General features: G+C 48.3%; 1 protein-coding gene across 5 annotated transcripts in view; it reads left to right on the forward strand.

The window, feature by feature from the left end:
* MAGI3 (membrane associated guanylate kinase, WW and PDZ domain containing 3) overlaps positions 1-10,679 on the forward strand; it is a 261,291-nt gene extending 250,612 nt beyond the window's left edge. For 3 of the 5 annotated variants that reach the window (XM_075559542.1, XM_075559534.1, XM_075559539.1), the window contains exons 19-21: positions 314-457; positions 5,949-6,087; positions 8,081-10,679. In XM_075559542.1, the coding sequence (XP_075415657.1) occupies positions 314-457; positions 5,949-6,087; positions 8,081-9,126 (1,329 nt within the window). In that variant the 3' untranslated portion in view covers positions 9,127-10,679. Of the gene's footprint in view, positions 1-313; positions 458-5,948; positions 6,088-7,408; positions 7,500-8,080 lie in introns of all 5 variants that reach the window. The other 2 variants (XM_075559549.1, XM_075559545.1) reach the window with 1 other exon arrangement.
* The last annotated feature ends 5,336 nt before the right edge of the window (positions 10,680-16,015 follow it).

Raw genomic sequence — 16,015 nt, forward strand, 5'->3', positions numbered from 1 at the left:
GTCAGCTAGAAGTGTGTCCTCCCCAGGAAATTAGTCACAATCTACGTAAGGAAAGCACTTTTCTAAATCCTGTTTTTCTGGTTGGTCCGTTGTGCCTTGACCAACCAATAAAGAAGAGATGTAATCTGCCAGTGACTTTTGGCTGCATTTTGTAAAGTCGCCCATCAGAGAGGACTTACCTCCCTCCATGTTACAGAGCTGCGTAGCAGTCAGAACACACTGTTCCTTCACCAGCTATAAAAGGAGGCATTTTTCAAAATGTAAGTAAAGCGGGCCATGAAAACTCATTTTTCTTATGCCTCTGTCTCTCTAGAGCCTTGGCTGCTACCCAGTGGAGCTGGAGAGGGGCCCCAGGGGCTTTGGATTCAGCCTCCGAGGAGGGAAGGAGTACAACATGGGACTGTTCATCCTGCGTCTCGCTGAGGACGGTCCAGCCATCAAGGATGGCAGAATTCATGTGAGTTGGTTTCTGTCCACAGTCTGGTTCTGGCTTCAAGGAAGGGCTCATGGGGAGGCAGAAAACTCCGTAAGAAGCAGAATTTTCCATCACTGGAACCTGAAAGGCTATACTACATTGTTGCCGTGGGGGTGGCATCGAGCAGGTTCCAACAGAGCAGGGTACTGCCCAGTCCAGCACCGTCCTCTCCATTGTTAGCTTTGAGCCCAGTGCTGCAGCTGCGGGGCCCGTCCAGCTTTTGGGGGCCTTCTTCTCTGATGCCCCGCTCCTTTACCAAGCCTGCTCTCCTTCTCTGGGGACAGATCTCTCCTGAGAACATGCCCAAAGTACATGAGATGAAGCCCGACCACCTGGGCCTCGAAGGAGCACTCTGGCCGTACTTCTTCCAGCTAGCTCTGCTCGGTCTTCTGGCGTCCATGGTACTGTCAGTATTCTTTGCCAGCACCGTCATTCAAATGCATTTCGATTGTAGCATGACTATAGTATGACAGCTCTGCTAATTTTGCCTTCTTGGCTTTGGTCATTAAGAAGAGGCAGTTTTCACTTGCAGAGTCAACATTTGCAATCAAATAGATGAGTACATAAAGCAGACCTTAAATCTTAGAGAAGGAAAGAAAGATACTGTTCCTCCTCAATATGACCGCACGGGTCCATGATGAAAGGGGGTGGTCAGAGAAGAGGTGGAGCAGAGGACACTGGGAGGTGGGTAGGATTTCACCAGAGGAATACTGAGAAGAAAAAACCTTCCAGGCTGAGACAACAAGCAAAGGTGTACAACCAAGGAAGTATAAATCCTGTACAGTTAACTGAGAGTGTTGAGTTGGCCTGGAGTTTATTTAGGAAGCACAGAGAGAGAAGAGGAAAAGGGAAATATAAAAGTTGGATGGGCCCCATTAGTAGATCCTAAAGGGAGGGAGGGTGAGTAGGGGCCGGGGGCGCCTCCTGACCAGAAGTGGAGAGCGCAGAGGACGGATGGCCAAGTGCCACTAGTGCCGCTAATCAAGCGCTGCTGGAACCCCCTCAAGTCACACTCTGAGTGGGCGGAGCCTAAATTCTAGCTTGCTACCTTGTAGCTAGTTGGGTGCCTATATTGGCTTACTTCTCTGAACCTCAATTTCTTCATGTCTGTAGAACTGTTCTCTATAGGGTTTTCAATATCTAGGATTGGGGTGGGGGGTATTTTTGAATAAGACCACCAGGTCTTTCTTCAAGCTACCTTTTAATGAAGAGCCAACTGCTTTTGTACCTCCCAGCAGCTCCCACTGATCATAGGACTCACTGCATCGTCACTCAACTCTTCTTGTTTCTCTCTGGCCAGATCAACCTGGTGACATATAACAAGAAGGATTTGTAGGGAATGGCACATTTATCCCCAATTTTTATTAGCCTTGTTTTCTTTCTCTTAAATCTGACTATTTTATACTTTATTTTTAATGTCCCATTGTATAGAACACCCTAAGAGAATTGATTCTGACTCATAGCATCTTTCTGTAGGATTTCGAGGTTATAAATCTTAATGGGAGCAGATAGCGTCAGCTAGTGGGTTGGAGCCCTGCTGACTTTGAAGTCTGCATAGGCTGACACTTCCCCGACAGCGCCCCCATGGCTCCTCCTATGGGATATGGGGTTATAAAGCCCAATTAGACAAAAACCTAATAAGACCACTGTAAAATAAATGTCAGTCCCCAGTAGAACCCCCAGATGTACCCATTTTAGCAAACAAAAGGCAAATAGGCCTTAGATCATACCAGGTTTTTCTTAAAGTGTCCCATCCCTTATGAAGAGGGGTGTACAGTAATAAATCAGCTTGTCCAACAAGAGCCATTTTTCTGGCTACTCGGTTATTGCTATTGGGGGCTTGTCAAGGATCATGGCACTCTCATATGTAACTGGTGTTAAATAAAACGTATCAGTAGTGACTGCCGACCACTGCCCAAATGATCAGAGCCGTTCATGTCCAGCTAAGACTTGTGCCACGGAGCTGTGGGAGCATCCCTCTGCTACCCCCTTTCCTGCCTCCTTCCCGCGTGCTCCCAGAGGTCAGTGACTGTACTTGGTGTCCTGTATCTTCAGCACCTGCTGGAGTGCTTCGGACATCCGTGGGAGACAGTCCACTGATGTTGGCCAACCGAGTGGAATGAATGGATGGTACACGTAGATCCTGAAATAATTTCTTTTTAGTATATTTCAATGACTCAATGCCTTTTGGTTCTCCTACTCTGTTTTCTTTCTCTTTCATTTCTCCTGGCCCCTCAATTTTATTTCTCTGCAGTATAAAACTGAGGTCCTTATTCTGTTCATCAAAAGATGCATTTCTTTAATTTTCAATCAAAGTAGTTTAAAGGAGTGTGTGCATTTTCGTCTACACAGTGCCATTCTTCAACCTTGGCTTCAGGTGGTCCAGGGTAGACTTTCTTCTGCCTCCAAGGATGTTTGTTATGAATGTCAGGCTCACTCCGTCCTCCCGCTCCTCCTCCAAGCTTAGTTTTTACATTAATAAAAAATGACACCTGGTGGTAAGAGTGCTCAATTGCAAGGTTTATCGTCATTGATTTCTCTGGGACTAAACGAAAAAGAGACGTACAAGTTCAAATAGTGCATTTAGGCCAAACAATATCATTAAAATTAGGTAAAACCCCAATCCGTTTACCAAGATAGCCCCAAACCATGCTCCAAATACCAAATACTACCAAGTTCTGTTTTCTTTTTCTTAATTATCAGCAGGTTAATACACGTAGTGCCGATTTATCAATGCACATCCTTCTTTAATCACTTATTGGGGGAAATTTGGCTTTTTTCTTTCATTTTCCTCATTCTGTTATGATTAATTTTTATTGTCTTACTTTGGTTGTTTTTATGAAAGACACACACACTTTACTTTTTATTTTGCACTTCCTGTCTCTCTCACCATGTTTCTGAGACTCTCATCTTTCCCCTCATGAATGTGAACTTATTTCGCCCTGTGTGGCATGAGGCAAAGCCTACTGGTAGGTTCTAGTTGTTGTTAGGCGCCACCCACAGTGACCCCAGGCACAACAGAACAGAACACTGTACAATCCTGCGTCAGCCTCATAATTGTTCCTATACCTGCGCCCATTGGTGCAGCACGGTGTCAGGCCATCTCGTTAAAGACCTCCCCCTCCTTCACTAAGCCTCCACTTTGACCAACCATGATGTCCTTTTAGCAGTCCATGGTACTGTCAGTATTCTTCTCCAGCACCACAATTCAAATGCATTGAGTTTTCCACGGTCTTCCTTATTCATTGCCCAACTTTCACTTGCATTCCTTCTAGTGACTCACCAAACCAAAAAATATATATGTAAATCAAGAACTAATACTTACTTTTATTTTATTTGTACTGATTCGGTTTTATGTCACTGGATCATCCCGACTACCCTGTGCAGCAGGACTAACGTTGCCCCCACTCTGGTAGAAAGCGGCAGGACCAAGCTGTGAGCCACTGGCGTGGTGCCCTCAGAGCCCCGTCTTGCCAAGGCCCTCCAGCACAGTCTTGCCCCACCCACCTCCCTTAAGTAATGACTGAGCCCCTGCTGGGCTATCACTTCTGGATTGTTTTCAGTGCGTGCTTGTAAATACTTGAATTGCTTTTTGATATTTCAGTACTGTTCCATTGTTTAGTCGAGTTAGTGCCAAAGCCCCCAGAAGAGCTGAGAAAGGGCTCTAACAGGAGCCGTTATCAAGAACCAGTTAGCTCGCACCCCTCAGCCCTTACCGCGGGCGTGGAGGGGATCAGGAGTCCTTACAAAGGAGCGTGTTTTCATGGTGATGCGGCCTTCACCAAATGCGCTCATCTACGTGGAACAAACAATATGCTGCAGCCACCTTTTTCGGACCTATGAAAATGGCAGTTTCCTATCATCGGACAGTATTTTTGAGAGTCAATGTTTAAAAACATGGAAGAGATTAGAGTAGCTTGGAAGAAGATGGAAGATAGTCGTAAGCAACACTCCTCTAAGAGTGAAGCACTGGGCTTCCCAACACTGCCGCAGACCTGGCTTTCTTTTTATTAGTACTTGAAAGTAAAGCTCTTATTTTCCATTTCATTTAAGTGCCATGTAAAACTATTTGCCTATATATGGTATCTGTGTGTGTGTGTGTTTTGATCTGAAATGAATGACTAGCAAATTGGCTTGTTGTTTTCTACACCTGTTAGAGTCTCTTGAATTATCATCTTTTATTAAATGTTTTATGGCTGTTTGTTGGGGGAGGGGTGTGGAGCAGAGAAGATAAGGGAATCTTCAACGTTCTCTATGATGTAGTCTCATTGACCCCTCTCAGCTCATTCCACCCCGTACATCTATGACTCTGGTTCTTCCACACTTCTTTCCGCGTTAGTTACACACTGTAACGCCACCAAGCCTTGAGGATGCTTCAGACAGGCTTATTTGCCACCAGCTGCCTTTTCCACATGTATTTAACCATCTTGTCTCCTTCCTCTCCTTGAGAGTGTTCTGGTCTGCCCATTGATGTCGAAGCTGATCTTGATGTTTCTGTTTTTCTTTGTTTTTAAAAAAAAGTTTAAAATTTTGAAATGTGTTAAACATGGAGGCGGTGCTTGGTACTGATAGTTCAATTTCCTGCTGCTCCCCTATGTTGCAATGCAGTATGTGCACATATGTTGCAGTGTGCATTCACTGTGGCCAAAGGTGAGGCTTTCTCCTCTAAAGAGTTACAGTCTTAGGAACTCACAGGAGCGGTTCTGCCCCGCGCTGTGGGGTCCTTATGAGTCGTAATCAACTCAATGAATGGCAGTGAGTTGGTTGTGTTTCTACGTGTACTGCAATTATTAGATTGTATATACCCCAAATCCTTCTTGTATCCTGTTTCAAAAGCTTTACAGAGGCAGATGTGTCTATTTGCAGATTTTAGGCACCTGCTCCAAAGCATGGCCGGTACGTCACCGAGATCTATACGGGGTGGTTGCAGCCCAAAGGAAGGGGTGGGCCGTGCTCCCTGGGGAGGCCGGGAGCCACCTGCCCAGGTGTTAGGACGGACATCTGGGATTCAGCTCGAGAGCTACAGCCTTCTTCATGGGCTGATCCTTCAGACGCAGCTCGGTAGTAACCATGTGTAAGAGATTTCACCCTTCACTCCACCTCTTCCACCACTAACGTTCACTGGAAAACTTAGCATCTGAGACTTGATTTCAACATGTCCGGGGTAATCAAGGTACACCGTTGTCCCCTTTCCTGTCCCCATATATCCACTCTCACCGATATCCACACAGAGGCATACCACAAATACTTGTGTATAAGCCGAGTTTTTTCAACACATATTTTTAAATGCAGGCTTTGTGGTAAAATCAGGTGCCTCGGCTGATAGTCGGGTCAGCTTATACTCAAGTATGTATGGTACTTTACCAGTGAAAGGAAGTTGGTTAGCAGTCAGGCCCAGGGCTGCCAGAAGTCAATCTGGAGAAGGGGCCACGGAGTTTCACCTTGTTCCTCTGTCTGGTTGCTCCCTGTCTAGGTTGGTGACCAGATTGTTGAAATCAATGGGGAACCTACACAAGGCATCACACACACCCGAGCCATTGAGCTCATTCAGGCCGGCGGAAACAAAGTTCTTCTCCTCCTGAGGCCAGGAACGGGCTTGATACCTGACCATGGTAAGTCACTTAGCTCACTGGCTGCTGAGTCCTTGTGTGTGGAGAGGGGGTGGCAGACAACACAGCAAGGATTTGGCATAGACTGGAAATTTACTAGTTATTTCCGAGATAAACAGCAGAACCATGGCGAGCTAGTGGTACAGCATAGCTCCCCTGGCAGTGGTAGAAAATACACTGTGTCTTCAGTTGGTGTAGAATGAGTTTAAACTTATGTCAAAAGAAAGCATAGCACTTCTTTTGTTGAGAATGCCCCTTCAAACAACAAGGCCATTAAAGACACTATAGATGCCGGGAGAACACTGAGTTGCTTTGGAGCATCAGCTCTGGGAGACCAAAATGGTCAGCATTGACTTTTCTAAAAGCGAGAAGGCAAGGAGGGGTAAGGGCTGGATGGAGATCAAAGGCATGCTAAGGAAACAATGTGTCTGCAGTTGTTGGGTGGGAACTTAATTTGCTGTGTAAATTTGCATGTAAATTAATTAGTTTTATAAACCTCTACAGAACATCCCAGCTTTCTCCCCTCCTTGGCTTATGACAGGTTACCAGCAAGCCTTATTTCCACACCTTGTGAAAGTTTCTCTCTTCATGAGTCAACCAAGAGCTTTAGTCTTTTCCAATCACTTTTCAAAGTGAGTTGCTGTAGCCCAACCTAGAGACAAGGGGCTGGACCTGGGACACTTGTCCCCTGGTAGCCGCGGGCCCCCCCCCCCCAACCTAGAGACAAGGGGCTGGACCTGGGACACTTGTCCCCTGGTAGCCGCGGGCCCCCCCTCAACCTAGAGACAAGGGGCTAGACCTGGGATACTTGTCCCCTGGTAGCCGCGGGCCCCCCCCAACCTAGAGACAAGGGGCTGGACCTGGGGTACTTGTCCCCTGGTAGCCGTGGGCCCCCCCCAACCTAGAGACAAGGGGCTAGACCTGGGATACTTGTCCCCTGGTAGCCGCGGCTCCCCCCCCCAACCTAGAGACAAGGGGCTGGACCTGGGACACTTGTCCCCTGGTAGCCGCGGGCCCCCCCCCAACCTAGAGACAAGGGGCTGGACCTGGGATACTTGTCCCCTGGTAGCCGCGGGCCCCCCCCCCCAACCTAGAGACAAGGAGCTAGACCTGGGATACTTGTCCCCTGGTAGCCGCGGCTCCCCCCCCCCCCCCCCCGCAATCCCCAGCCTTTGAGTGTTACTACAAGTGGCCATGACCTCCTGCCTGTGGCTCTGTGTTGTCTCCCACCGTCTGCTTGAAAAGCATATGTGCCAGAGGCATGTTGGCTAAGCGCACTGCGGTCTTTGCACACAGCCCTAGGCTTCTTCTCTTCCTCCTTCAGGTTCGGCTCCCTCCGGCCTGTGCTCCCACGGGAAACCTGAGCAACATTAAGGCTGTCAGGGCTTTTCTTGGTCTTTCCTTAAAAAGACTTGGTAAATGTGCATGTCTTGTAAATCTCTCCCTTCGTCTTTTTTTTTCATTAATTAAAGTGATGCTATTAAATACGTCCATCCTTATCTTCTGTACTTTTCAATTTTCTTTTAACATGAAATTTGATAGCTTAACTCAAGAAAATTATTGACAAATGCCCATAAGTTTCACTCTAGTTTACCTTGGTTTGGTCTCGCTTATTAATTAGTGGATTTGCCATAGTCTTAAACTATATCCACTGGAAGTAGCTTAGTTAGTAGCTCCTTGGACCTGGTAATTTGGTCCGGCTTTATTTTTTATTTGTTATGATAAGTTTAATGTTGGGCTTTACTACTATAACATATAATCCTTAGTGTTAAATATGTATGTAATTGGAAAAATGAATACTATTATTTTGTATATAAAAACGTGTAAAAATACAGATTTCTATACACATCTGCATATATAAACTTAGCAGGACCCTAGTCAGGATGTTTAAGCAAGCAGTAAAATTTAAATGGCTGTCAAAGTTCAGAACTTACTTACTCTTCCTATTTCTAAGTCTAAAACCGTGTTCCACTCATATTGCTTTATTATTTTTTAGGTGATTGGGATATTCATAATCCCTTATCCTCAACTGTGATTTATGATGAGCAGTCACCACTTCCCCCATCTTCACATTCTGCGTCCATATTTGAAGAGTCTCACACGCCAGTCATTGAAGAGCCTTTCATGAGAGTTCAGATCTGCGAGAAGGCAGAAGCCCCGAAGGCTGGTGGGCCCGAAAAGCAAAGCACTTTACATGAAAAGCAGCAGAAAACCATCACGAAGAAGGAGCCACCTAGCAGTCAGGGGCATGGGGAGGAGAAGACCCTGGGAAGCGTGGACTGTGGTCTCGGACAGAGAGGGAGGTCAGCTAGCCCCAAAAAGCCAGCCAGTCGCTATTCTGAGGGACATCGGGAGACTCCAGGGCCACTGAAAAGTGACCCCAAAAGCAGGCCCTGTGACCGCTCAGTGAGCCCCCGGAAGGGGGAGACGAGGGGCTGTCAGGTGAACAGGAAAGCAGGGCCTGGACAAGACTACCGTGGCCGCAGAAGCCGAGAGCGGTCTTCCAGCCCGAGGAAGCAGAGAAAGGGGGACGGCGGCAAATCCCCAGTCCAGGCTGCCGCTGCTGTCCCCAAGGGTGAAAGAGCTAGTAACAATGCTGAGCAGGTCCAGGACAGCAAAGAAAAACTGGGCGGCCTCAGGAAAGACACGAAGCAGAGTCAGGCCGGAAGGCACAGGGCAGGGTCCCCAGAACAGAAGAGCACGCGAACCGAGCAGACGTCGTTCCCACCCAGAAAGACACCTGGCCCTGTGAGCGGAGAAGCCCCTGGGAAGGAGAAGGGGGGGAAAGCAGCGTCTTCGGGGGAATTAAGTTCTCCCCAGGAGAAGGGCAGGGGCAGTGCCAGCACCTTGGACAGGAAGCTGAAACAGGACCCTGAAGAGAGAGAGACTGTCAGCAAGGTGGACGCTCCCCGGGGGACAGGGCTGGAGGTGGCTGACAAAAGCAGTTCTCCGGGGAAGAAAGCGCCCATAATGCCAGGGCCCTGGAAGGTGCCAGGGCCAAACAAGGTCACAGGCACCGGTGTGGCTGAGAAACGGCTCTGACCTTAGGGCAAACCCAAGAAAAACAGGTTATAATCTTTTCTTACCAAAAAGGAGTGTTTTTAAAAAAATGTGTTTTGGTTTGGTTTTCCCCAGAAATTCTTACACACTCACCTGTGTGCATTTTAATTTGAGCATCAAGTTACCTGGACTGCATGGAGGCCGTTAGGATTGCTCAGAGCCCTGTGTCCCTGGCCAGCCACTCTGCACACTCAGGAAGGAGCCGCCGTCACCCTGCTGAGCCGCCGCCTGCCTGCCCACCCACCCGCCTGCTGAGTGTCTGCACCCACCCGACCCCCCAGCGCCCTCCTGTACCTCTGCCAAGTTCTCTCCACAGCCATGAGAAAGCCCGGTTTGGCTTGGCAGTTGATCTTCTCAATAGCATGTTGCATGTGTACAGAAATACTTGAGTCCTTGCAGAAGGAAGGATTGTTAGCTCACCATTTAAAGATGGCACTTGCTTCCTCTAACAGCTACTGACCATGTCCCCCATTTCTCAGTAGAACCCCAGACTTCACCACTTTGGGAAGAAAGCAATGTAGTCAAGCACTGACGTTTCCCAAGGGCGTTTTCTTTTCCCTTGGCTGGACGGACGCAGCGCTGTAAGGAGCTGTCGGAGGCGTGCTTGCAGGGAAGGTGCGCCGAGGAAGCGCTGGAAGCAGTAAGGGTTCACCGGTGCTGTGTTGGCCACCTTACCCTCTTCCTGCCCTGTATCTCCTGAGGAAATCGCGAGAAAGGCCTGAGAGCTACTACTTACTGTCCTTAGAACAAAGAACGACCAAATTGCTATTTCTGGGTATTTGGGCCACACCTACTACTAAGGCATTAGTCTTTAATCCACAGTATTTATCTCGAGAGTCTTCCTAGTACATACATAGATCATGCAAGGGACCGGAGCATGACATCCATCTCAGAGCCCACGGCCAGATCCAGGGTCAGCGCTCCGGCGACAGCTGCTCACACCTGGCTGTCCAGATGCAGAGCCTGTCGGGCCTCCCCAGCAGGGACAGCGTGGTGGACAGGACTTGCTGGGTCTTCATTCATTTTGATCGCCAGCTACACCACTTCCTTGGCTCAAATTTAGAAGGGGAGACTAAAACCTCGGCTCAGTTTGTACCAATTTTCAGCAATTTTTGTTGTTGTCGTTGTTCAAGTCTCATTAAAATGATATTTGTGGGAAGGTGGAAACTTTTTTTTTAGGTCCGTCAAGTAGATCCAAGTTTTTCAGGCCCTGAAACAGCATTCAGTCACTGGCATCTACAAAGAAAAGAACATTCTCAGAGTAAAACTGCCATCCGCGTTCCTTCCCCTGGGCCCACCTGGATGCTGTGTAGCACAGCGCCTCCAGGCCTTTCCCACCCAGAGCCTGGCCGCGAGCCCCCGCAGTACACAAGGCTCCGTCCCTGTAGATAGGCAAGCTTTCCTGAGGAGATTACTGAAATCCCTTGTTCATCCAGAAGTATAATTACCCAACTGTTGTAACTACTTGAATAGGGGGGGAAAATTAGGAGGCTTGATAAATGCTATGAATTTAGTACCAAGAAATGATTTATTTTCCCAATAGTCTACAATTAGCGATACAAATCCTATTTTTATTGTTACCTGTGACATAACTTTGAGGTCATATGTTGTCAGTCTGATGTGGCTCTTCCTTCAGTAACTTGTCATTGTACTAATTATATACTGACTCAGCAATGTGGCCTTGGAATGCTAAGCAAAATATGGATGTACTGGTTGTAAATGTTTATATATTGTACAGTACCTTTATATATACACTTGAGGTTCTGATTAGAGAAAGAGATCTGTAAATCGCTCGTTATTTTTTATATAGATATTAAAACAAAACAAAAAGCAAATGTTCATGGCCTTCCTTTCTTGTGCTGTTAGATTCATTTAATGTTGCTTTCTGTTTATGGAGCTAATTCCCTTCCTGGTCTGGGCCGGCACCTAGATTTTACCCCTCCACGTGACATGCATTCAAAGGCCTACAATAAGGAAACTTCTTAAAAAATCGTTTTATCGGCGTATACGGCACATATCGCACAGTGTAGTCATCCCGTCATGGAGAGCTGTGCTCACCGCAGTCAGCGTCAGAATGTTTTCTTGTGCTCATTGTTGCCAACCCCCAGCTCGCTCCCTCCTCCGTCGCGCCCCGACATGATTATTAATCCAGTTACCGCCTCTAGAGATTCGCCTACCCTGGATTTCTTACACAGAAAATCAGAACACAAACAGGAAAGCGGACGAAAGTAAGACAAAACTTAGAAAAACCCCAATTAAAAAGAAAGCAGAAAATACTAAAGCCCAAAAACTTTAAGCTGAGTCAAGAACGTGTCAAATGAGCAGGCATTGCATTTTAACCCAACCACAGGTGCCATATCGACCTTACGGGGCTCCGTCTGATCGTGGGCTCACCCCCCGAGCTGTGTGCCAAGGGGCTTCCTCAAAGGCCAATCCATGTGTGGACCTGCAAATGGACCGTAGGTTCCCACTGCCATCCATAGCCTTCTGCACACCAGGTGTTCACAATTTAAGCTCTGAAAACGTTCCCTCATTCAGATTTGAAGTTTATTAGTCACAATCCTTGGGTCACACAGGCTTGTGTGCTTAAGGAAAACCCTTCCAAAGATGTACATAGCTACCCTTTATCCGTGTGTCAAGAACACAGCTAACGTATTTAAAGCTTTTCTCCGCCCCACACACAAAAGACACAGGGACCCGACAGGACCGTCTGTAGAACTGCCCATGGTGTGTTTTGGAGACTATTTACTGGAGTAGAAAGTCTCATCTGTCTCTTACAGAGCAGCCAGTGGTTTTAAACTGCTGACCCTTGTGGTTAGAAGCCCAACTCGGAATCCATTGTGCCACCAGAGCTCCTTGCAACAAAAATTAACCCCCCCAAAAAAAATCTCACTGCCTTCGAGTCGATACTGACTCGTTGCTAGCTACCTTGTAGGGCAGGGTGGAATTGGCCCTGTGGATTTCCAAGACTGTTTACAGGGGCAGAAAGCCCGTCTTTCTTCTGTGAAACAGCTAGTGGCTTTGAACTGCCGACGTGGCTCAGTGCATAACCACTGCAGCTCCAGGGAGGGCTCTTGGCAACAAAACAGCTCTGTAGAAGACATCGGCTGCCGGAATCTGTCCTGACATCATCTGGGAGAGACGACGACTTGTTTGGGTGACTGTCTATTCAGTCACTAGACAGTCAAAAGGGGCCACCCCGTCACTAGATGTTGTAGTGGGGATGGTATCAGTCCACTTACCACCAAAAGCTCAAACTGCCACCCAGTCAGTTCCGACTCTGGGTGATGCTGGAGGAGAGGGTAGAATGGCCCTGTGGTCAGTTTCCAAGACTGTAACTTTTTTTTTTTCTCCCCAAGACTAACTTTTCAGGAGCAGAAAACCTCATCTTTCTCCCTTGGAGCTGCTGGTTCCGGACTGCTGACCCTGCAGCTCACAGCCCAGCGCTTAAGCACTGCACCACCAGGTCTTCCCTCTCTTACCGCAAGCTGACAAGATGTCCTTTCAGCAGACAGTGGCAAGTCACATGATTTTTATATGTCCTTTTACTCTTTCTCCAAGAGCCCTGGAGGCACAAGGATTAAGTGCTCAACTGCTAACCGAAAGGTTGGGAGTTCGAACCCGCCATGGCACCATGGGAGGAAGACCAGACAGAGCCAGGTGTTCCTGTGAGGACTGCAGCCTTGAGAACCTCAGGGGAAGTGAGACTCTGTCCCCGGGGTCATGATGTGTCACAGGATTTCTAGAATGGTTTTACACACAATCAGTAAATCATAAGAGGAGTTGTACAGTCAATCTCAGAATATTTTCTCCATGGACTCTCTGTTTCAGCTCAGTGTCCCCATCCTGAGTCATAGGGACCCTGTAGGACAGGGGAGAGCTGCCCCTGTGGCTTGCTAAGACAAGACCTTCACGGGAGTAGAAAGTCGCATCTGACAGCTTCAAACTGCTGACCTTGGGGTTAGCACCCTAACACGTAGCCAGTACACCACCAGGACTCTTGCTGTTCCCTGAGGTGATTATTCATCCGGTTGTTATCTCCCTAGTTTTACCTATAACATTTTTTATAATGAAGTGTTTTGATTGGATTTCTTTTTTTATTTTTTATTCATTTTATTAGGGGTTGTTACAGCTCATAACAATCCATACATCAATTGTGTCAAGCATATGTATATATGTTTCCATCATCATTTCCAAAACATTTTCTTTCCACTTGAGCCCTTGGTGTCAGCTTCTCTCTTTTTGGATTTATTTTAACTTTTGGCATGAATGATGCCTAAAACCTATTTCATAGTCATGATTAACTTAATACTCTAGGGAAAGTAAATTCCTACCGTGAGCTTCCACCACAAATAAAACACAACCCTAGGTCTTGGGCCCCACAGTGGAGCTGTGTGCTAGGAAAGGCGGCCCAAAGTGACAGCAAACTGGTTTCAGGTGGCCTCCGTGGCAGGCTTTCTCCCTGCGCCCATCAGGCTGCGAGCAAGGTGCCAGGGTGTTCTGCCAGGACGGCCCACACTCCTAGGTTAGGAACAGACTTTATGGACCAGCAGGGGTGGAACAGGGCAACTCCTGTTTCCTAATCTGGTTCTGTGTTTACATCCTGGTGCAATTTCTTAGTAACAGGCAACCGTTACCAAAATATATTGCCGTTGGTTATATATTTTTTGAATCTAAACAAAGGCCCAGGTTCCACCAAGCTGCATGGGTATTAAGTATAGCTCGGTGGGGGTGGGGGAAAGAAACTGTAAAAAAGGGAAGTTTTTCATTCATAACAGAAAACAATTGTATGAATAGTAAGCCCCATGCAGTCTGACCTACTTAGCAGCAACTCAGTCTGAGCAGGGCGATGGCATAGGCATCGGGCTGCTAGTCGGTAACTGGAACCCCTAAGGGCCCCGAGGGAGAACGAGGAGGCGCTCTCTGCCCCTGGAAAGATCAGCCGTCTCAGAAACCAACGGGGCAGCTCGCTTCGGGCCTGTCGGCTCATGAGTCGGAATCGACTTGATCTGAGTTTGGCGCACAGATCTCACCAGACGCTCCCTTTGAGTCCGATTGACTAAGTGGCAGGAGATTCACTTGGGTTTCTGAGGCTGGCACAGCTGCTCGCTGCTACCACGTCCAGCCCAGCTCCTGAGGACCTCGGCGGACAGGGTAATGGCGCCCCTGTGTGTTCTGAGGCTAACTCTTCACGGGACTAAAAGGCTTTGTCTCTCCCAAGGTGGGCCTGGTGCTTTCAAACTGCTGCGACCACCCCCACCCCCACCCCCCACCCCCAGGACCCCGGAGCGGGCTACATAGCACCGAATAAAGCGTTCCTGCCTTCAGGGCCAGACAAAACCAAGGTGGCCAGATTGTGATCAGTGCCACCGAGACACCAGGGAACTGACAACACATAAAATGAGGGAGGGACTCTAAGGTGACCCGGGCAGCTCCTCAGACTGAAATCCGAACTGAGAGCTGAAAGATGAGCAGATGAGCAGCCAGCCAGGAAGATCTTAAGAAAAAGTATTCCAGGCAAAAGCAAAACTTGCTTGTACCACAGCCTGAGATGAGCAAGAGCTGTAGTGAACCAAGAGGGAGGCCTGTGTGGCTGGAAGGCAGGCCGGCCAGACCAAGAAGGGCTTCAGAGACCGTTGCCGGGGAACAGAAAGTGTAGGCAGGGAGGAATGATGTGAGCGTCATCTCCATGTGTGAAGCTCCCTCGGACAGCTGCACAGCACTGACGGTGAGAGGCAGGGAGGGAAATAGGCCAGTGGGACCCCTCCAGCCATGGGGGGGAGCGTGGCGGAAGCTGAACTCAGAGAGGTGGGGGGAGGGGGATGCAGAAGTGACAGGTGGTGGCGGCTCCAGGCAGAGGAGAAACTTTGGCTTGAGTGAGTGAGTCCACCTTGCCCCTTTACTAAAGTAGGGAGAACATTCCCCCTCCCACTTTAAACAATTGTGGGGCGGCGGACACATTGTAAGAGAAAGAATTCTAAACACTGAAGGGTAGTGGGGGAAAAGAAGTGACCCGCGGATTGCCTCAGCGTAATTTGTGGGAGGCAGTTTCCAGGCTGCAGTGCAGGGAGAGGGAAGCTCAACAGCGACACAGGCTTGCTGAGTGGAGGAGAGGGAGGAGAACTTGAGGCAATCAAGGCAGCTAGACTGTGCTGGGCAGAGTCTCAGCCGCATCCAGAGGAGAGAGCTTCAAAGACGTGCACAGGATTCCTTTCAAGTCGTCACTGAGTATTGATCAGCACAAGCAGGTGTGGAAGGACAGGGAAGGAGCCACTAAAAAGCAGCGGGCCTCAGATAATCAAATTGCTCAACTCCTAGGACAGCAACAGCCGGGGTGGAGGGATGGCAAGCTCCACACCGAGCCCCAGAGATGTCAATGACAGCAGGTTTCTGGTCCAAAACGGTGTGATCCGAGAGGCCAGTGGAACGACAGCATCAGAAGGACTACAGTTTTATACCCTGCAAAAAAGCTCTCAAACAGAAAGGCAGAATAAAGACTTTTGCAACAGGTTGGGCCTCACCTTGGTAAAAGGATTTTGGATTTTTTTACCTCTCAAGCGATATTATGACGACCCAGGTACAACAGAGCTGAACACCGCCCGCTCCTGTGACAGCCTCACAACGGTTCCTGCGCCCGAGCCCATTGCTGCAGCCACTGTGTCCACTCATCCTGTTGAGGCCCTTCCTCTCTTCTGCTGCCCCTGTACTTTACCAGAGACTGGCTTCTCCCAACAACACGCACAAAGAATGTAAGACCAAATCTCATCACCCTCGCCTCTAAGGCGCACTCTGACTGCACTTCTTCCACAACAGATTCACTTGTTCAACTAACCAATGGACCACACAGATTGAGACTTGCCTTCAGAATGGA

Source organism: Tenrec ecaudatus, chromosome 1 (genome assembly GCF_050624435.1).
Source record: "Tenrec ecaudatus isolate mTenEca1 chromosome 1, mTenEca1.hap1, whole genome shotgun sequence".
In the NCBI taxonomy this organism is placed as follows: Eukaryota; Metazoa; Chordata; class Mammalia; order Afrosoricida; family Tenrecidae; genus Tenrec; species Tenrec ecaudatus.